The following is a 21,886-nucleotide window of genomic DNA, read 5'->3' on the forward strand; positions in this document are numbered from 1 at the left end:
TATGCCCAGAGTAATTTCCATAAGGGTAAAGAAGCTACTGCTGCATTACTAAGAAATCTGCCCAGTGCTTACATATGTAAAGTGGCCAGTGAGAGGTCCATGCATCCCTTCACAAGATAGTGTTGTCTTGATACAGAATTCAGATCAAAGCCCAAGTGTGGTACGCTTCTTTACAATAATATTTGGAGGGAATAGTTCTGAGTTTATCTCTTTGTTTCTTTCTCAGCTTTATAGGGATGGGATTTTGCTACTTTATCTATTGTTTACAACTATAAATGAAGAATAGGAACAGTTACTTACTTGCAGTACTCATATATTATTATAGTAATAACCACACTCTTCAAAGAACAAACAAAGGAATTTCTTACAACTATCCAGTGATTTCACCAATCCCCCATCCGAAGCCACTGACATCCCCCCGTTGCAGGATCTCTGCGACAGACTCAGCACCTTCTTCCACCGCAAGATCAAGGACTTTTAGAACAGCTTCCTCCCAGAGAACCAGCCCAGCATCAGAACCCACAACCGACCCACCCAGAACCCACCGAAACCATGCACAGCTGGTCCACTCTCACCACTGAGAAAACAGAAAGCATCATGAACAGCACTCACTCCGGAGCTCCCACAGACCCCTGCCCCCACCATTTCTACAGGACAGCCAGCACATCCATCGCCTCTGAACTTCGCAAGATGATGAACTGCTCCATCAACACTGCCACCTTCCCCGAAGATTGGAAACACGCTGATGTACGCCCCCTCCTAAAGAAATCCTTGGCTGACCAATCAGAGGTAAAGAATTTCCAGCCCATCTCGCTGTTACCCTACCCGGCCAAAGTACTGAAAAAGGCCATCAACTTACAGCTAAGGCAATTCATTGAGGACAACAACTCACTGTATACCTCCCAGTCGGGCTTCCGCAGCAACCACAGTACAGAGACAGTGCTCCTTGCAGCCACCGACGACAGACACACACTCCTAGACCACGGCCACACCGCATCACTCATTCTCCGTGACCTCTCAGCAGCCTTTGACATAGACTCCCACAGCACCTTATGCACCAGACTGCACGACCTAGGAGTCCACGGAGAAGCCCTGCAATGGGTCCACTCCTTCACCCCAGGAAGAACACAGAAAGTCAGGCTCCCACCATACACATCCAAATCTACAGAAGTCAGCTGCAGAGTTCCTCAGGGATCATCCCTGAGCCCAACACTCTTCAACATATACATGGTCCCACTTGTAGCCATTGTCAGAGGCCACGGAATGAACATCATCTCATATGCCAATGACACACAACTCATCATATCCCTCACTGAAAACCCGGACGAGGCCAAGAGGAACTTCCAGATAGGAATGGAAGCCATCACTTCCTGGATGAGGGAGAGCTGCCTCAAGCTCAACTCGGACTAAGCTCATCATCTTCGGTAACTCCACCTCAGCCTGAGATGACTCCTGGTGGCCCTCATCTCTCAGTGCCCCACCTTCTCGGACCAACCACACCCGCAGCCTAGGAATCATCCTCGACTCCTCCCTATCAATGACACGACAGGTAAACTCAGTCACCTTCTCCTGCTGGCACACCCTTTGCCAACTCTGAAAGATTTTCAAATGGATCCCAGTAGTCTGCTGCAGGACAGTCACCCACGCCTTAGTCACAAGCAAGCTCGACTATGGCAACGCACTCTACGCCGGCACCACAACAAGGAACATCAGAAAGCTGCAACTCATCCAAAACACCGCCGCCAGACTTCTCATGAACCTCTCCCGCCATGAACATATCTCTCAGCACCTGAGGAACCTCCATTGAATCCTGGTGGAGAAACAAATCATCTTCAAGCTACTCACCCACACCTACATAGCCATTCACATCGGACCAGCCTACCCAAATCACTGCATCTCCTTCCACAACCCCGCCAGACCTCTCCTCTCTGCCCAGCAGGCACTGGCCACCATCCCACGCATACAGAACACCACTGCTGGATGAAGGTCTTGTAGCTACCTCACAGCAAAGAGCTATAACAGCCTACCCATGCACCTCAGAAAAAAAGCCTATAGCTCACATCTTCAGGAAGAACCTCAAGACGTGGCCCTTCGGATGAGGCTCGGTCCTTCCCCCCACCCCCGCACCCACCCAAGCTCCTTGAGACCCTCAAGGATGAGTAGTTGCGCCCTACAAAAACTGATTGATTGATTGAGTGATCTTTGATTCTCCTAAAAGGAGAACTGGCTCACCTACACTGACAGGACATGATGAGATACAGGTGATGTGCCCTTCCTCAAAGGAGCAGTGACAGTTGTTCCATGCTTTTAGGCTGCAGCCTAAATTTTAGCTACATTGGCCTTCTTTTATTTTGAAATAATTTTCTTAAGACTCTCAAATAAGGATCTTTTGAAATTGGCTTTTAAAAAAAGTGAATATTGGCTAATAGAGGGCCTGATTTAGAGTTTGGCAGACCAGTCCTGCATCACAAACGTGACAGATGTCTTGTTCGCCATATCATAAAATGCATTTGTATTAATAACTGAGATATCTGTCACATTTTGGCGAAACCCTAAGTCAGCTTTGCAACCTCTTCTTCGCTGTCAAAATACCTTGCTCGTTTTAAAACAAATAAAAAAGAAACGTTTATGGTATATTTTAATTGCTCTGGGACCCCATGTATGAACAGAAAAATGTCATGCTTCTGACTATAATGAAGGTTTCCCTGGTGAAAACTGGGATTGCCGGCAAGTACCTGTTCCTTGTTGTTAAAGCCATCTGCAAAATGAAAAATTATGATGTATATGTCTTACTTGCTGTCTAGGCAGTGTTTTGATACACTTCACTATGATAGTCTTCTCAGCTCCCTGAGTACACACGTTGGCATTGCAGGCAGTGTGTGTGGCTGTGGCTTCTGCAAGAGCTGGCCAGAACAGAAAGCTCTAAATCCACTGGTTCATGATACCATACTGAATCTTGCACAAATCTATCAATTGCCTAGTGCTTTCAGACTTTTTATGGAAAATCTTGAGTTATTGAACAACATAGCCATATATTAGAGGAATATATGAATGACACATGACTACACATAAAATGAAGTTCAACAGCACAGGATATAACTGGAACTCAGGAGTTGAGGAATGGATGTGGAGTAAGCACATGAAACTACAACTAAATCCCAAAAATCTAAACTTTTGCTCTTTTACTCGAAAGTTGTAAGCTGCTCAGACAAATAGGATGACTAGCATACCAACTGGCTACTGCTAAGCTGCCTGCTTGTCAGCAAATCCCACCCAAATCAAGCAGCACTAGTCTCTCTGTAGGTCTCAGAAAATCGATTCTCCCTCTTAAAAGCAGAGAGCACGCCGCAGTGCACCTAAACTGAACCCCGCTTCACAACTTCACAACCAGTCTTAATCTTCCATCATCAGCGTCCCCATTAGGAGCCCTCATGTTCACTACAGCAAGTTTGATCTTTATTGCCAACCATCATAATTTTCTGAGGTACCTTGCAAAATACACACTGGGGCCACAAAATTCAAGAAGCAGCTAAAACATAATTTATTTGGTTATTCCTGGGGTGGCACGCTTTTTCTCCCCTAGATGTCGTCAGTTGAAACATCTTTTCCACAGGTATAAACCAATTTAGTATACATGCTGTCTTAACGGAACACTGCCGCTTGAAGACATTTTGCCAGCTGTAAGTCAAGCATTGATACATACAAGGCATGCAGCCTGACCTAAATCTATTTAGAATACTATTTGGAATGTTAATATTGGATGAGCAGTCAGTAGATGTATATATACTCTGCCTTTAATGGAATTAGAAATCAGAGGGGTGTGTGCAATATAGTCGACATAGTGTCTGGCATCAACAGCTTTTAATTACCTCACCCTTCAGGATGCGTGAATCCTTATTGTGTGGTGCCACTAAACAGTTGTTGTTGCACTAAACAGAGGACACTAATGCTTAAATACCTAAATATCCCAAATCAGGAAGAGGGTCGCCATACCGAGATCTGAAGCCTTACCTGATCTGGTCTGTACTACAAACAGTATGTTATGTTTTAATGCAAATAATGCATGTTTACTAATACATGATCATATAATTAGTAGCACAGATTATCTAGATATTTAACTCAGTTTAATAAACATTATTTGGGTTTTTTGTTACCACAATGGATTTCTAATTATGTGTGCAATTTTGTAAATTGCTGCATCTAACCTAGCATTATTCAAACTGTGTATATTTGTTTTTTAGCTGACATGGGGTTTGCAAGATTGTTCCATTCTCCATTAAAACCACTGGCTGATTTGGATCCAGTTGTGGTGACATTTTGGTACAGAGCTCCAGAGCTTTTGCTTGGTGCGAGGCATTACACTAAAGCAATTGGTAAGTGACTATGATGTAATTAATTGGACAGCAAAAGGCTGACATATTTTTCATCAAGCATGCCCTACCCCTTCTTCTATTTAAGCTCCTCCCCACATCACGGTCCCAAAGTGATGTCCTCTGTGAGCTCACCAAGACTTATCCCTGTAATTATATGACAGGAAATGTGTAATACTGTTACTTCACAAAACACTAGACAAATTGTAGAATTGAAGCATAAAGTTTATTGACCGCAATCACTGCAGACTCCAACCTCCAACTGATCCATATGGAATGCTCTTCACTTCAGCTTCACTCTGCATTCCACATTCCAGAGCAGTAGAATCTGGAATGTGGAATGTTGTGCAGAGATTCATGAGACATCAGAGCAACATCTCCCTTTCTATATACAAATTGAATTAGTGACTGAAAAATTTAATTATTAAACAATAAAACATTTTGATGAAATATGAGCACATTTCAAAATACGTATAAGATCCATTTATATGTCTAAAGTAAATGTTAACATTACATTTAACAATATGTATCAACTTTGCAGTAAAATAACTAATAAAAGAACATAAAGTAACCATTCACATCTATATGTCACAGTATCCTGTTGGTTTATCTATCACTTGTTTACTTTTGCATGGTGAAGGCAATATCACTTTCCCATCTGGATTGGCATTGTGTATAAAATGCTTAGACAGTCAAGTTTATCACTTGAACCACTAAAATACAAAACCTTTACCACTCTGCTTTTGTTCCACCATTCATGTTTTTTTAAATTCAGATAGTATTTGTTGACACAGGGTCCACCCTTTCAGGCGATCTGAATTAGGATTTCCCTTTGGTGACATGTCGGGTCTCTCACACATACCCAGTCCCCTATCTTAATATCAAATCTGATTTTTGAGACATTATTTCTCATGTCATAATCAACTTTCATTTTGTCTTGAGAAGCTTCAACTCTGGACTGCATAATCTTGTCTACAGAAAATGCATGACTAGTTTTACTCTGAAGGCTTCTTAACCCCCAGGACACAATTTCGATGTGGATACACGTCCTCTCATAATTTCAAAAGAAGATATTCCAATAACACCATTAGGGCTGGTACGGTGAGACCATAACATACTATTTACCACCTCAAGTACCTTGTATTTGTTTTGAACAGCCCATTGAATACAGTACATCAAAGTATGATTTCATTTTTTGTACCAGACCGTTTACCTGTGGGTGATATAGTGCAATGCGTTTGTGTGTAATAGAATTGACCTCCAAAAACTCCATCATTGCTTTTGAAATGATCTGAACTCCATTGTCAGAAACAATTTATTTCTGAAATCCTTCTTTCAAAAACAATGTTCTCAAAATTTTTGTGACTACAGAAGTGTTGGGTTCCTCCATGAAATCTACCTCCCACTACTTACTGTAGCAGTCTTCCCGAGCCATAGCATATTTACATTTTTGAGGTAAACTTTTGAATGATCCAGTGAAATCTGTTGCCAATATAACCAATAGACCTTTAGATAGAATACAGGGTTGCAAAGGTACTGATTCAGTTTTCATTTCCTTGTCGCTTGTGGCACATATCACACAAGTCTTTACTTTAACAATGATTTCTGTGTCCATACCTGGCCGCCAATAAATATCTCTGATTTTTCATTTGGTAATCGTCTGGCCCAAATGCCTTTCGTTACCATAGCCAATTGTCTTGTCTCTCAAACCATTGGGGGAATTCATTTTTCACCTCACATCAGCATTCCATTCATCTGAACTGACAGTTCATCAGCAACTTTGGAATAAGGCTGAATAGTGACAGGTAGCGCTTTTTCCTTAGGCCTCCCATGGTGGATATATTCTTTCTCTGTTTTTAAATCCTCAACATTCAACATTTCATTCATCCGTTCGTCCTCTGTAAAAACATTTCCCTGACACAAGTCAATCACCGCTATCAAACATTCTAAATCCTCTTTGTCACCATTTATGCTTTGTTCCAAACTAATACTCGGGGAACGTGCAAGGTAATCAACCCTTGTATTTTTTTCTCCAATAACGTACTTGATGCTAAAATTATATTGCAACAGTTTTGAACTCAATCTGATCAACCTAAGGGTGTGATCTTGAATCACCGACCCACTAAGTATGTTTACCAAAGGCTTGTGATCAGTTTTAAGTGTGAATTTTCTCCCTCAAATAAAACTCTCAAATCTTTCCATCGCCCAACAACAAACCAAGAGTACTTTCTCTATGACAGAGAATATTTTTTTATTTTCTTTCAAAGAACTGTATGCAAAACACACTGTAGATTCATTTCCACTTTCTTTCTTTTTTAACTAATGTTACACCCAGACGTTCATTACTTCCATCCACTGTAATGATACATTCTTTGTTAGGATCAAAAGGCGCAAGTTCTGTAACCGATACTCTGTAATTTTTCAAAGCATTAAATTCATTCTGACCCTCATTGGACCATTCAAATACTTGTTTTTTCTTGAGAAGATCTCTTAAATGTACAGTTTTAGCCAAAATATTGTCTATGAAGTTGGCATTAAATTTACACCATCTAAGAAAAGATGTGACTTGTTCCTTGTTCGTTGTACTAGGAGCACTAGTGATGGCTTCTGCAAACCCTGGTCTGGTTTCAACACAATCTAAGAAATTACATGCCATAAATACTTTCCATGTCGCCCTTTAAAGTCTGCGACATTAGGTTGACTCTGGTACCTCGTTATGAAGAAGTAAAAAGGGTGACATTTTCAGTGGCTGCTGCAAAGCTCTGGAATTCTTTACCAGCCCAGATTAGAGGAATTAATCCTCTCTTTGTGTTTCGTAAGCAACTCAAAACCTGACCGTTTCTACAGTAGTCTTGTGCGGGCTGTGTCTGCTCCTCTCACACTGCTTAGCACTGCAATACCTCCTGGTCTGAATACTCTTTAGAAGTAATAATAATAAAAATAGTAAATATTCAATACTTTCTTTAGCAAATTCAATTTTTTTTTTACATTTGCAACAATCCCATATTTTGGTAATCTTTTCAATACTCCGTGCATAATTCTATTATGGCTTTGAACATCCTCTCCTGCTACAAGAATATCGTCTTGGAACGGCACTACTCCTTTGATATCCAAAGACATCCTTTAGAATTGGAAAGTACCCACAGGACACATGAGTGCCATCAAGTGTTTAGATGACTCATCTAATTGTATTTGATGATAGGTAGATTCCAAATCAATTTTGCTGAATATTTGTGTACTTGAAAATGTAGTGATAATATCATCTATGCGAGGAAGTGGGTTACAGTCTACCCATATTACGTTGAGACTTCTCACATCTATGCAGACTCTCCGTTGACCATTTGTTGTTTTTAATTACTAAAGGTGACAACCGTAATGGCAATTCCATTGGTTCTAAAATACCTTCCACACACATGTTCTTAAGAATTTCAGCTAAATCTTCTCCAATCCTGAAAGGCACATTTCTTAGCTTATGTTTGATAGGAGAATCACCAGTTTGCACCTTTATGTTGTGCTTATAACCTCTGACCCTTCCCAGTTTGTCACTAAAAACAGCTTTGTATTCTTTGGTCCGATTACTACTTGTATCTTGGATCTGTCCCTTACGTTCACCGTCCTTGACCAATGATACTTGAACCTTCCTCTCTGGTTTTAACTTCATCCCAAATAAACCTTGATGATAGCAGTCTACTGTGTTCAAACCCTTCTTTGCTACTTATACTTTACCAAAAATGTGTCTGTCCTTGCATTTCATAGGACATTCGAAATAACCTGTGAGTTCTATTTTCCCACTGTTATGTGTGACCTGGTTTCTGTCTGTAGGCAAAAGGTGTTTTTTTCACCCTGAATTTGATAACACAAATTATCAGAAATAATTGTCATCCCCACTCCAGAATCAATTAAAAACCTAAGTTCTTAACCATCAACTATGATGTTTTCAAAGGGGACAACACAATCTGCCTCACCATCCTGGACAACTAGTATAGCATCTTTATTCTCATATAAATCAACTTCGGCTCCATCACCTGCAGGTTTATCTGACACTGCTTTCACCTTATCTTTCTGAGACTGGCAAACTTTGGCAAAATGACTAACTTTTTCGCGTATTCTACATTTAACATTTTTTGCTGAACAAACACTACTGTTTGCCGAATGACTGGAATAACTGCATCTAAAGCAGATCTTTTGACTGAAAAATCCCTCTTTTGTTTCTTTCTTTTTAGTGACTTTGTTAATTGCCCTGTTTGTTTTGAATTACCCACTTCTTTACCTGTAGCCACCCTGTTTTACTTCTTTCCTGTTAATTACTTACATTACTTTCATGAAAGCTCTATACTTTCAACTATATCTATAGTTTCCATAAGTGTATGATTGTTCAAGGTCAACAGTTTTTCTTGGACCTTTTTATCCTAACCGCGTACCACTATTTGGTCCCTGATGAGTTGTGAAGTAAATAACTGAAATCAAATTCAGCAGCAGGTATGAGTAAAGCAGAAACATAACTATCTATTGGTTCATCCTGACCCTTGTCTCTCATAAAAAAAATAGTGTCTGTTTGCTATTAGACTGAGTTGTACATCAAATTGTTTTTCAAGCTTGATTCCACCAGTTGATATTCATCAATATCTTCAGCTTCTTCAGCAAGTTCATAAGGTGGTAAATATTCATAAATGGTCTGACCTTCAAAATTCAGATTATGTTCTAATGGAAACTGTTTCCTTTCTGGACAATATCTGCTACTCCCACTTGCCCTAATATAATTGGTAAATGCTCTGTACCGATTTCTCCACAGTATGGGTGGTTCACCTGGTGTCTGGAGAAAAGGAGGTGGAGCATTAACACTTTGCATAATGATCCCCAAGAATGAACTAATTTATTTGTGTAATCAAAAAATAATTAAAATTGTGCTAGTCAACAAAACAAAAAATATCATAAAAGCTCCAAACTATCACTGAATAGGTCAGATGGTGTAAAATAAATCTGGGCAGTAATGTATTGGTTTATCTGTTAAGATTAGTCTTAAATCACCAGGGACACACTTGATAAAGTGTGTGTGTGTGTGTCACAGTTGAAAAAATATATTGGTAAAAAGTCATTAAATGTGTGTGTATCACAGTATAAAATAAAAGCACTCTGTTTGCGACACGCAGCTGGATGTGTGCGTATCACGGTGCTACTTTGATTGCAACACGCAGCTGGATGTGTGCGTATCACAATGCAACTTTGATGTGTCTGCTGATGCTGAATGTCTTCTATACGGTCCGTCATTGCTTATTATTTTGTATTGGGATCAATTTCCCAATCAAATGTGGCCACTCTTGTGGATAACACACACATAGCTCTGTGTGTGTTCTTGTCATCGTAGAATGAGAAATAAAACGAGCAGGAAACACACTGATAAATAAGTGCATGCTTGGGGCAACGTGCGAGCAGACGAACTTCATCTCCAAGTAGGAAACGTGCTCTGAATAATAAGTGCACGCTCCACGGAACGTGCCAGAAGATGAGCTCTGTGGTATACGGATCCACATGCAGCTTCTCTTACACGGGCAAAGGTGAGACAGAGTTCTGATGCGCGCGGTGAGGGGCTTTTCACGCGCACATTCTGAAACCCATTCAAATGTAACTTTGTTTGTGCGTGTCTTAGGCGAAACAAATTCCCGTTGGGCCACTGTTGCAGTCAGTTGCTCAGGACACCCCTCGCACATAAAATCAATAAACTCCTCTTAAGCCGGTAGAAAAAAAAACCTTCGACACACATTTCTCAAGAAGAAAACTAAAAATGTGCTACTAATTTGCAGGGATCCCAAAGAAAACTCACAATGCGAGCCCCACTATTATGCGCTGGTAAAGAAACAGTTTATGCGCGCTCGCTACCTGAATGGTATACATGTGGCTCACTGATACGGGCCTGAATATCCACTTGAGCTTTCTGTAGCCGCAAGTAATGTTCTTGCACCATCCAAATTAATTTTAGAACATTGGAAGTTGGCAGCTCCATTGAAAACAATGGAGTGCTGCGGGCTTTTACTGGCCGGTAAAAGCCTGCAGCGCCAACATTCCAATGGGCTTTGTTCACAGCAGCAGCTGTGAACAAAGCTTCACGGAGCCCGAGGGGATTCTAATCCCCTCGGGCTCCGTGAACAATTTGTTTTTTTTTAAGAGAACATTCTGCCCTGAGTGGCAGAATGTTCTAATAGCCTTAGAACCTGCCATAGCGGGCTCTACCGGCTATTAAAGGCCCTTTCCCTTGTTAAATGCCCTCGCCTTCGGCTCGGGCATTTAACTCGGGAGCGGGCCTTTAATAGCCGGTAGAGCCCGCTATGGCGGGTTCTAAGGCTATAATAGAATTGAAGCATCACGTTAATTGGTCAAGGTCACCGCAGACTCCAACCTCCAACTGACCCATATGGAATGCTCTTCACTTCAGCTTCACTCTGCATTTTCCACATTCCAGAGCAGTCGAACCTGGAATGTAGAATCCTGTGTAAAGATCCATGAGACATCACAACAAAATGCCCCAGGCCAAAAGCATTAGTAAATGGTTTGTCTTTATTAAGTAATTATCAACAGTGAGCATTTAAAAACAACACATTTTGCTGAGTTAAACTTTTGCGTTTAATAATGTCTTAAACATGTTTTTGTTACAATGCATTTTGTCACTGCAGAAAGGAGAAATAATACAAAAACGTACTTATATAAGAAATCATTTTTATGCTTAGGCATTCAATTGAGTATTTTTCATGGTTACCAATCAGGGATTGCATATTGCATACTAGGATTAAACGGCACAATTGACGAAAAGGACTTGTAGGGTAAGAAAATACCTGTAGTTTTTTTAAAACAAAGTTGTACCTTGATCTTTGTGTTCACGAAGGTCTTAAATGGAGAGTTATTTAAGCTTAAGGTCTCCATTGGACGCCCTACCCACAAAGATAGAATGAATGGTCTTTATTTTGTATGGCAGGTTCCTTACTTGTATGTGGTCTTTATCGCATGTTACTACATAGGAGCCTAAGATCTCACTAATTGGGTAATGCATGCTTGAGTCTTTTATAATTTTGAGCTTGTAAATAAACATACCTTTCTACTCGCATGATGTCTTTTACCTTTGCCATTTTATGTAACAGAAGCTCAGCATTTGTCCTGGAGGCTAATTGATGTTGTTCAAAAATGTCATTAACAAAGTGGTCTCTGAATGGTCAGTGTTCAAGAGGGTGTCTGATGACGCATTTTCTTACAGGAGCATAGTGTGTCAACTTGTCCATTCTGTTTTTTTTTAAAACACATGGTTCTAAACTCATGGCATAATGCGTCAATGCCCGGATCCAATACAAATATCAATAATACAGTACACTAGATATCTGAAAATCTAAAACTCCGAGAAAGAGAAAAAATAATTTTCGATGTATAAAATAAATACAGAAAAAAACAAAAAAAATGTTGATCAAGTAAAACATATCTGTATAGTTCTTGTGGACCGTGTATACAATATGTGACCACTGAAATTAAATTGTATTTGTGGTCCCCTTTCTAAAGCATCAGATTCAACACAGTTAAGAGTCCTTATCATCAGAATTATCCGAATACTCTCCGAGAGGATTTTGTATCAATATTCCGGGTGTACAGCGAGGAATAAGAAAGGGGTGGTGGATCAGATTCCAAACTGAGTATTTAGAACATTACTATCATCTAAAGTACAGCACCTTCAGAGACATACAGACTCTTTAGAACTACCTTCTTTAATGTCAGCTCTATCGCTAAAATCAATTTCTGAGTCATGGGACCTGTTGTTTGTGTTGAGAAAATTGGTGTGGACTTTTTGAGGCTGACTGGGATTTTTTTCTCATGAGTGTCTCATTAGTGGTCTGAAGGTCATCTAGAAAAAATATAGCAGAGTACAGTGGTTTATAGGTTATTTGTGAATCTTTTACTTCCTTTAAATTAATCACCTATAAATAAGAATGTTAACAAACTACTCAGGGAAATAGCTAAAAAAACAGAGATGATGGGCTGGTACATTTTCTTTATTCGAAATATAAGCATTTGTAAACATGAACTCATACCAGCTGAAAGTTGAAATAGCCACACGTGGTGGATGTACAACATATTTTTTCAGAGTTGGATACTACCTAAGGGATACTGTCTCTATAAAGAAATAATATATCTGAGTTATCCGGCCGAGAATTAGAGCAGGTCTCCCAACAATAAAATCTTTACCAAACCCATGTTAAAGCCAAATGTTTGGCTGCCACGCCTGACCTGTTGGCTCTGCTAATGCTTGGGTGAAGGTGCAGGAGGGGTAATTAGCATCAGGAGAAATGCAGTTGCAGCACGTGGTAGGGGTGGGGCGGCGCGAGGGGAGGTGGAGGGATGGGAAGGGGGAAATAAACAATAAAGATTTAATTAATAAAAATAAAACACTTGCCTGCACGCCGCTGTGCCGATCCGCTCCTCCATCTGCTCTTGTGCTGCAGGCAGGCACAAGCTCCCAGCCTGCCTTGCGGCCAATCCTGATGCTGCTCAGAGCAGCGTTAGGATTGGCTGGGAGCCTGTTCAAGCTCTCTCCAGTCTGGCAACTGTTTTGCTGGGCTGGAGAGAGCCTACTGCGTCCGAGACAGCCAGCCAAACACACATGTGCTCTTGATTTTTGTTTCAAGAATCTTTTTATTGTTATTTCAATTATATCATAAGTGTTTGATTCTATAATAACATTTATACAACAGATGTTCATATATGATAGACACTTCGCATATTTGTGAGCATTATCCGCAAGGAGTAGGGCATGTGTAATGATACTAGATAGAGCAAGAGATGAAGTATCTAAATATATACATTACATTTTGCAATCAGGAGAGATCGTCTGAGCCTAAGTATAAGTTTTTCGCATGAAAGATAGTTGGGTTACTGGGGTAGACACAGACTGATAGACTTCTTATCACTCGCTTAGCTTTTATGCTCAAGTAGTTATGCAGTTACAGATATATATATATATAAATGCTGATCCTCAGTTAACAACGGATAAAAACAATAACATTTTTAAACCATGGAATACTTTATCCTTAAGTATTTGATGACATTATGACTGTGCCTTCATGCCCGTGGTATCCCCACGGTGCTGTAGAGGTGCATTAATGTATTGGGAGCCATGGTTTAGCTCCAGGGGCCTACTGCCGATCGTGCCTTGGTTTACATGTTCAGGATGGGAATGCAACAATCAGTAAGCGTTCCGATGACCATATCGGGGGGGCCCATTTTTTTGTTGAACGCTGAGCCAACCTAAATATTAGTCTGACTCTGCTGAATAGGAGTCTGTGTCTGGATTTTGTAAGTGTGCCAACATTTCCTCCCAGCTGTCTGATAGGGGGTATTTGCGCAGACCAAGTGCATCTTCCCGCTTCAGTGCCACCCCCTCGGCACCCGCCCAAATCGCAAATTACTGTTTCCAGGTCAACTCAGTAGGTGCCTCCGCAGGCTTCCATCTGCGAGTTATCAGCCTTTTGGCCGTCACAAAACCCAAATCTAAAAATCTTGTGGTGGCCCTGTGACGCGGGTCTCTGGGGAATAAACCCAGTACGCAGTTCTCCCATGTGAACGATATTGTGCATGTCATGCATGCTGATAAATGAGCGACCACGGCTCTCCAGTAGATGTGGAAGGAGGGGCAGGACCATAGCATGTTTATTATATCTGCATTGAGATGTTTGCAACGAGGACAAGCTGCATCACAGTGAAGGAAATATCTGTTAATGCGGGCTGGCGTAAGGTACGCCCTATGTATAATGTAGAATTGTATAAGTCAAAACCTGAAATTGCGAGGTATAGTAGTGTGGCTAGAGAGAACAGATTTCCACTGCGAGTCCGTGAAGGGAGTGGCCGATTCGTTCTCCCAGGCAGTACTCAGCGCGCCAAGTTCCTGCACCGTGTGAGTTCGCAGTGCATTGGTGAACCACCTAATCAGATGCCTACCCTTCCCCATGACCTGTATATATAGTATTAGTAGATGGGTTGGGAGGGCAGTTGTTAAGTCTCCCCATTCAGCTGATAAAGAGCGCAATAGTGAGTTATACAACAGGAACTGTCCCGCCGGAAGGCCCGCATCTGCGACCAAAGTGGGGAACGGAATCAACTTGCCATCATTGTACAGATTATCCAATGTATGTAGATCCGCAGCGTGCCACATCCGAAGCTCAGGGCCAGACGTGACCTCGGAGCCACGAGGCATTTCCAGTAGGTGCGAGGGCCGGGGCGAACGGGACAGTTCCCCTCGTGAGACGCAGGGACCTGCGGTAGCAGCTGTAGGCCACCTTGAGGAAAATCTGCTCCGGTGGCGCCGAGCGTGTGAGTGGGTGGAACAAGTGCGTCACCCGTGTAAGGGACCAGGGTCCTGCAGTAGGTGCCGTGTCTGGTAGATGAAGTCCCACCAGCCATCTGGACACCCACTGGAGCTGGGATGCCAAATAATAATATTCCAGATTAGGCGCCAAAAGACTACCGTGCTCTAGTGGCATATAAAGTTTCTTGAGCGCAACTCTGCAGCGCCCTTTATTCCAAATAAATTCTCTCAGCTTGGGTTCCAAGTCCCTAAAGAAGCTGACCGGTATGTAGTAGGGGAGGTTGGAGAAGTAGTATAACAGTCTTGGTAGTACAATCATCTTCAAAAGGGCAATCCTGCCTGCCACAGATAGTGGCATCGTTTGCCAAAAGGCCATCTGAGATCTAATGGAGGCCACTGCCCTCTTAGGATTACCGTCAAGCAAGTCCTCTCTGCAGTGGTAGATATGAATGCCTAAATATCTAAAAGTGTATGGTTGCCAAGGAATGTTAACTCCAGAGAGGTGCAGCACTGGGTTTGGGAGTGTAGGATGGAAAGGAAAACGGCAAGACTTTGTCCAATTAACCCCTAATCCAGAAAGTGAGGCACATTGCTGTAGTATGGCCCCGGCTACTCAGGGGACCTGCGTGATATCCCTAAAATACAATAAGAGGTCATCAGCATACAGTGATACGGTGTGTAGGCCATCTCCTAGCGCAGTGCCCCACCGGGGGCCCTGATCACGTAACACCGTAGCCAGCGGTTCCAGGGCGAGGGAGAACAGCAATGGAGAAAGAGGGCAGCCCTGGCTCGTGCCCCTATGCACTTCGATCAGTGCTGAAATACTCCCACCCATCTTGACCCGGACCTGAGGGTTAGTGTATAGTAGCCGAACCATACAGAGAAAGCGAGGTCCGATGCCAAATCGCTGCAGGACCTCAAAAAGGAATGTCCATTCCAAAGAATCAAAGGCCTTCTCCAGGTCGAGAACCAGGCATCCCGCCAATGGCCAGTCCTGTTTCGAATAGTACATGACACGGAACAACCGCCTGATGTTGTGCGTTGTATCTCGTGCAGGCACAAATCCGTTCTGGTCTGTGTGCACTAAATCCAGCAACATGGGCGCCAAATGCGCCGCTTGCATTTTGGGCAATATTTTATAATCTGTGTTGAGCATTTCTAATAGTCGGTATGAGCCAAGTTCCATCGGGTCCTTACCCAGTTCGGTGAGTGATACCAACAGCGCCTCATTCTGTGCTGTCGACAAACATCTTCTCTGTACAGACTCTTCGTATAAACAGAGGAGATGAGGTGCAAGGATAGAGGAAAATGTCTTATAAAAGTGGGTTGGTAGACCATCTGGGCCAGGAGTTCTACCCGCAGATAGGTCGTGTATACTAGCCTGGATCTCGGAGAGCTCAAGAGGCTCCTCCAGTGCGAGCCGCTGGGCAGCTGTCAGGCGGGCAGTGTAGTTGCTGAGAGGAATTGTGCACAGGTCTGCAGATGCAGTAATGCAGGCGAGTCATAGAGAGCCCTATAGTGTTGTGTAATCACTGAGTGTATCTCTGAGGGTGTATGAAGCACAATACCAGCCATCGAGCGAATCTCCACAATTGGGCCGTGGTCCCGGTCGCACCTAGTCAGCCAAGCCAAGAGTTTGCCCGACTTATCCGCAGAGGCATGTGTGCGCGCCGAGTGAGCGGCATAATTTAAACAACGTAGCCGCTCCAGGAAAGACAGATGTTCGGCCCGAGCTGTTGACAATAGTGCTATCTCAGTGGGGCTGCGGGTAATCTCCTGTTCAGGTCGCAATAAGGTCCGCTCCAATCGGGCAAGGTCGCTCTCCACAGAGCGTCGCAGACTCCACTGCGTTCCCATACAGTGACCCCTAATAAAGACCTTAAAGGCATCCCATTGCACCAGGCCTGAAGATGCCGTACCTACTTAATGCACAAAGTATTCAGGAATTGCCTCAACTAATGATGCTTCAAATGCTACATCTTCCAGGAGCTCAGGCCTAAGTTTCCAAGTGAGGACATTCGGGGAAGAGACATCCCAGCCCAGAAGCACAAATTGCAGATTGTGATCTGAGTGTGTGCGACCCAAATAGTCTGTGTCCAGTACTGCAGGGTATAAATCCTGTGTGCATAGTATTCTATCAAGACGCACATGCAGGGAGTGTAGGCAGAATAATATGAGTAGATCCTATCTGTTGCATTACAATGGCGCCATATGTCTAGCAAGTGCCAATTTTTAGTCCAGGCATTCAGTGCACTTGCAGCTATCACAGTGGGCGCTGTGGGCAATGGGGGAAAGGAGCGATCTAAGTAAGGGTCCAGTACACTATTAAAATCCCCTCCTAATAGCCAGGGGTAGTCTCTCCACCCCGACAACTGGTTAGATAAAGTGTGGAGGAAGGAGGCCTGGTCAACATTCAGTGCATATATGGAGCCAAGTACTATTGCCCGACCGGCAGGTCGCCCCCGGACCAACGCGTATCGTCCCTGATTATCTATTATTTGGGCTTCTGCCACAAATGGGATGCCCGGTCTAATCCAAACATGAGACCCCCTAGCATAAGTGGAGTGACCTGTCGCATATATCTGACCTCTCCATCGCCGCTGCAAACGGGGGACCTCTGGGAACACCAAAAGAGTTTCTTGCAAAAAGGCAATGTATACAGAGTGTCTTTTAAGGTAGGAGAATATGGAATACCTACGCTTTGGCGTTTATATACTGCGCACATTCCACGTAAGAGCAATGTAGGTGTTTATGGCGGTGTTTGGTAGCAGGAGCAGCGAACTATCCGCACAGCCCATAAGAACATGGCTTTACCTATAATAATGGGGTTTCAGCGCTCAATCAGGCAGCTAATATATAGACTCCATATCAACAGTAACAAACAGAATACCATCAGAGCAGAAGAACAACCAGCCTCCGCCCAAATCAAGTAACCCATGTGGTCAACAGAACAGCTATACATAGCAGGTCTCCACTAGTAGGAGAGTGGGGTAGGCCGTGTGGTTTAAAGATGAGCGTGTAGTGCGTTGTGTACCCTGGTATATGTGGATAAGGGAATGGGGGGCCAGTGGAAATTGATGCCCAGGAACAGCTAGAGCGCCAGTATAATTTGTGCGGTCTGCTGTTCAATTTCCATGCGAGTTCTCAGGTGTATCCCCAGATTATCAGATCAAAGGTACATTGCATAAGTGCAGATAGGGCGCACATGATGTATTGAAGAGATATGTAACTATAAAGGATATGTCCGTTGGGCCCCAGAGTGGCCCAGTCAGGTGCTGAAGAGTTCTAGAACAGTTCATTTGCTGTACGGGGGTCACCCCCAAGCACGCCAGAGAACTCGTCTTGGATAGATGATCTGGTGTAGTAAGACGGTTGCTTGGGGGTTGTGAGATTTCGGTTTCTGCTACCGATACAGTTGGGGAAGTATTAATGGCTGCTGCCGACTGCAATGCCTCGCGTCGTTCCTGGATAATTTGTTCCAGTTCAGGGACATGTTTTGCCTTCTCCGGAGTTGTACCACGTGCTTTGCGGCCACGTCTCACATGGGTGAGCTTACCTCGTGGCACTGGTGGATCCCCCTCCGGGACCCGGCCATTAGTATGGCTTGTTGACTCCAGCCATTCCCACGCCGCTTCTGGCGTGGTGAAGAAGTGGGATTTGTTCTCAGATATTATGCGGAGTTTGGCCGGGAATAAAAGAGAGTATTCGAGGTTTAGTGCCTGGAGCTTGCGTTTTAAAGGTAAGTAGGAGGCGCGGTCTCGCTGCATAGCTAATGTGTATTCCGGAAACAGCATAACCTGCGCGTTATCAACTCGAGGCGGTGGTGATGACCTAATGAACCTTAGGATAATATCCCTGTCTGCATAGTGGAGCAATCGAAGTATAAAGGGACGTGGGCCGCTTCCCGGGGGTCGTGGTCTAGCAGGAATCCTATGCGCACGCTCCACTGAAAAAAAAGGCATCAGAGTTCCCTCGGGTATCAATCCCCGAAGCCAGGTCTCAGAATAAGCCACTGCATCACGATCCTCCACGCCCTCTGGTAGGCCAATAACGCGTATATTGTTCCTTTGGGTGCGGCCCTCTACATCTTCAACACGACGCTCCAGTACACCTATGCAGGCCAGTGCGTCTTCAATTACGGTCCCCAGACGGGATGTTGCGGGCACTAGTTTGTCTATCCGTGCTTCAATTGTGCCTGTCTTTTCCACCAAATTGCGGTGATCCGCATGAAACAAAACAAGATCACTGGCCGCCTTATCTATATTGGCTTCCAGAGATGTGCGGGCCCGCTCCAGCGAGTCACTGATGCGCTCCACCGCCGCTAGTACGGCATCAAGTTTTTGCCTGTCTTGGGCTGCGACGTCTTGCAGATGCTTAGCTCCAGTTCCAGAGCGGAGGCGGCCCGTCCTCGCCTATCCACAGCCCCTAAATTTATCAGCAATATTGTAGGTCAGTGGTTCCCAACCTGTGGGCCGGGGACCCCTGGGGGTCCGCGAAGCCTCCTCAGGGGGTCTGCGACTGCTTAAAAAAATGAATAATATTAGGTCCCAGCTATCAGTAATGACTCAGTGGGGGTCCCCGGGTTCCAATAATGATTCAGTGGGGGTCCCTGGGCTCCAGTATTGATAAAATGGGGGTCCACAGAAGTCAAAAGGTTGGGAACCACTGTTGTAGGTCGTTGTTTCGCCCACGAGGTAGCCTCCAGAAGGGTCCGCTCAGTGGAGCCCACCAGGGCAACCAGCCAGGCAAGGGGGACCGAACAGCGAAGATTGTTTCAGACAGTGTCACAACTATGCAGGAAGGTGGGTCTTTTGGGATGTGTGACTATGTCCCCACATCAAGCTGAACTGCATGACCCATCTGCTCCCCACACAGGTCTGTGAGAGATGGCGTCCAGTCCCCGGCCCGCAAGTCCACCTCAGGCGGCCCAGGGACTAGTGGCAAGACCTCCTCCCAGTTTCACCCTCCGCAGGCCGCAGCGTTGATGCAGCCAGGTAGGTTGGGTTGGGCCCGCTTGCACGTGCTCCTGGGATACTATTGCGCGCAGCACGAGTAGCCCAACCGCCAAAGTCCTTTCCGTTCCCTAGGTGCTCTGTCCCCCGGGCCGTCCAGATGAATTCCTCAGCCGAGCGCACCTGGAGCCATGCTCTGACCAAGTCAAGCAGGAGCAGATTCCCGTCTCCCCCACTGCGCCCGTAGCTCCGCGACAGGGATCGCATCCTTCCGCACCGCCGTGCGCCCAGGCGCGCCGACCACCACCGCAACTCACTGTGTAGGTGCACGTCCTGCCCCAGCGTCTCCGCAGGTGTCGTCCCCGTCACAGGGCAAACGCAACAGCGGTGCCCCCAGCCAGCTTGGTCCTCCCTTCGCCCCTCGCCCATGCAGGCCGCCGCCCCCAGCCGCACATGGCCCACTTTCATCCAGCGCGGCACCGCGGAGACCGCAGTCAGGATCTCCGGCGGCTCAGGGAGACTCAGCCCAGCGGGCCCCCAGTTGTTGAGGAGTTACTGGCCCCTCATGCATCTTTTGGTGTCGGATAATCCGGAGTTGGGACGCGGAGCTCTATCGGCTCGCGTCGGCCATCTTGGCCAGCTTAGCCACGCCCCCCACACATGTGCTTTTGATGATGTGTTAGTTCTGCTATTCTGGGACACCAAAACCATAAGTTATTGGTTAGGTTCAGGAGTATGTAATTCTTCCTCTTTTTCAGTGTTGCATTAGATCCCCACTTCCTGTAGACAGTCAGATTCCTGCTTTTTGCATTCTGAGATTCAGGTGGAGATTTCAGCCATACTATCCTGCCTCACTGTGTGTATCCATTGGATTGGCCACATAGTCCTGATCTTACTCCTTCTGTTGGCCAGAGGATATGACCCTCTCTCTGGAGCTCACAGTAAAACAACCACTCCTGGCCTAGCAGTTGGAGGGAGTCATGATAGATTCCCTTTCCTCAATACCCTGATGAATGTGACATGATCAGTGCACCCGCCTCCTCTACCTGCTGTGGGAAAGCTCACTGTATCTTGTCTGTCTCTGGTCTGTTGGGTGTGACTGTGGTTATGGGCATCCCTTGACATTTATCAATTACTTGATCTTTTTAAAAATATGCATTCACATTTTTGTTACCACACTATTGTTATTAGTCTGAGGTATTTCAAGAGTAGGGCGTAACAGAAGGCTACACACTGCACCAGAGCTTGTTGCACATAGCTGATGTTAGTGTGCAGCAGAGATCATCACCTGCCCCCAATGGGTACAGAGTGTGTTGCACCAATCTTTGGCTGTGTGGATCAGGATGTTGGTGCAAATACCAGCCATCGGCCACTTGAAGCCACACACATTGTTCAGATGAACATTGTGTGGGCTGAATATCAATTGGAGACAATGCATGTGACTTCATCATTATTTTATAGATGCTAGCTATTGTATCTCTTGTTCCAGCAGCTAACCTGATACATTTTTCAAAAAGGGTCAGATCTCTTTTTGTTACAGCTTTAAACTCTGGATGCCTGGTGTCTCAGCAGTGCATAGTGGAATATTTCAGTTTTTGTTAAAGCCGCAAGCCAGTATAACATTTGACGATGCCAGCCTTAACTAAGTCTGCCAGTAATGTACCTTCCCCCAACTTCCACTTATTAGTAGGCCCAGGCACTACAGCTGGTGTGAAGGTGAGGTATCACAATGAAGGGAACTATATGTGGATGGGAACGTAGTATGTTTATTTTGTCTGCAAATTGTGTCCCAGATTGTGAGAGGTGTACTCTTATGAGTACTTGAGTAAACATTAGTATTGCTATCTTCCTTTGTTCTTGGTGTGAAGTCTCAGCATGAGGCGTAAGCTGGAATTCACTGCATTTGAAAGTTGATTTTATCTGTTGCCCTCTGAGACCAGTCTGCTAAGACTTGTAAGTGGCTACCTTATAGTACACAATAAAATCTTGGAGCCCTGGCCACCTTTATCTCCTGGGATGCAAGCAGGTGATCTCCCATCTAAATGGAGTGCCATTTTTTCAGATCTTCAACAAAATTCCTCTTTACTCTTATAAGTAGCGTCTGAAATAAATAGAAACCTATAGATATTATATTTTCATCAGTATTACATGAATTCTGCTCAGCTTGGAGAGTAAAAGGTGGGACAATTGTCTGAGGTCATTGTGAAGGTCTGCTAGAAGTTTGGTCA

At 44.3% G+C, this 21,886-nt stretch overlaps 1 protein-coding gene across 4 annotated transcripts in view; it reads left to right on the forward strand.

Moving 5' to 3' along the window:
* The window catches only part of CDK19 (cyclin dependent kinase 19), a 1,195,971-nt gene that overhangs the window by 899,616 nt on the left and 274,469 nt on the right, over positions 1-21,886 (forward strand). For all 4 annotated transcript variants that reach the window (XM_069234609.1, XM_069234610.1, XM_069234608.1 and 1 more), the window contains one exon: positions 4,242-4,373. In XM_069234609.1, coding sequence (XP_069090710.1) covers positions 4,242-4,373 — 132 coding nt within the window. The remainder of the gene's footprint in view (positions 1-4,241; positions 4,374-21,886) is intronic.

This window comes from Pleurodeles waltl, chromosome 5 (genome assembly GCF_031143425.1).
Source record: "Pleurodeles waltl isolate 20211129_DDA chromosome 5, aPleWal1.hap1.20221129, whole genome shotgun sequence".
In the NCBI taxonomy this organism is placed as follows: domain Eukaryota; kingdom Metazoa; phylum Chordata; class Amphibia; order Caudata; family Salamandridae; genus Pleurodeles; species Pleurodeles waltl.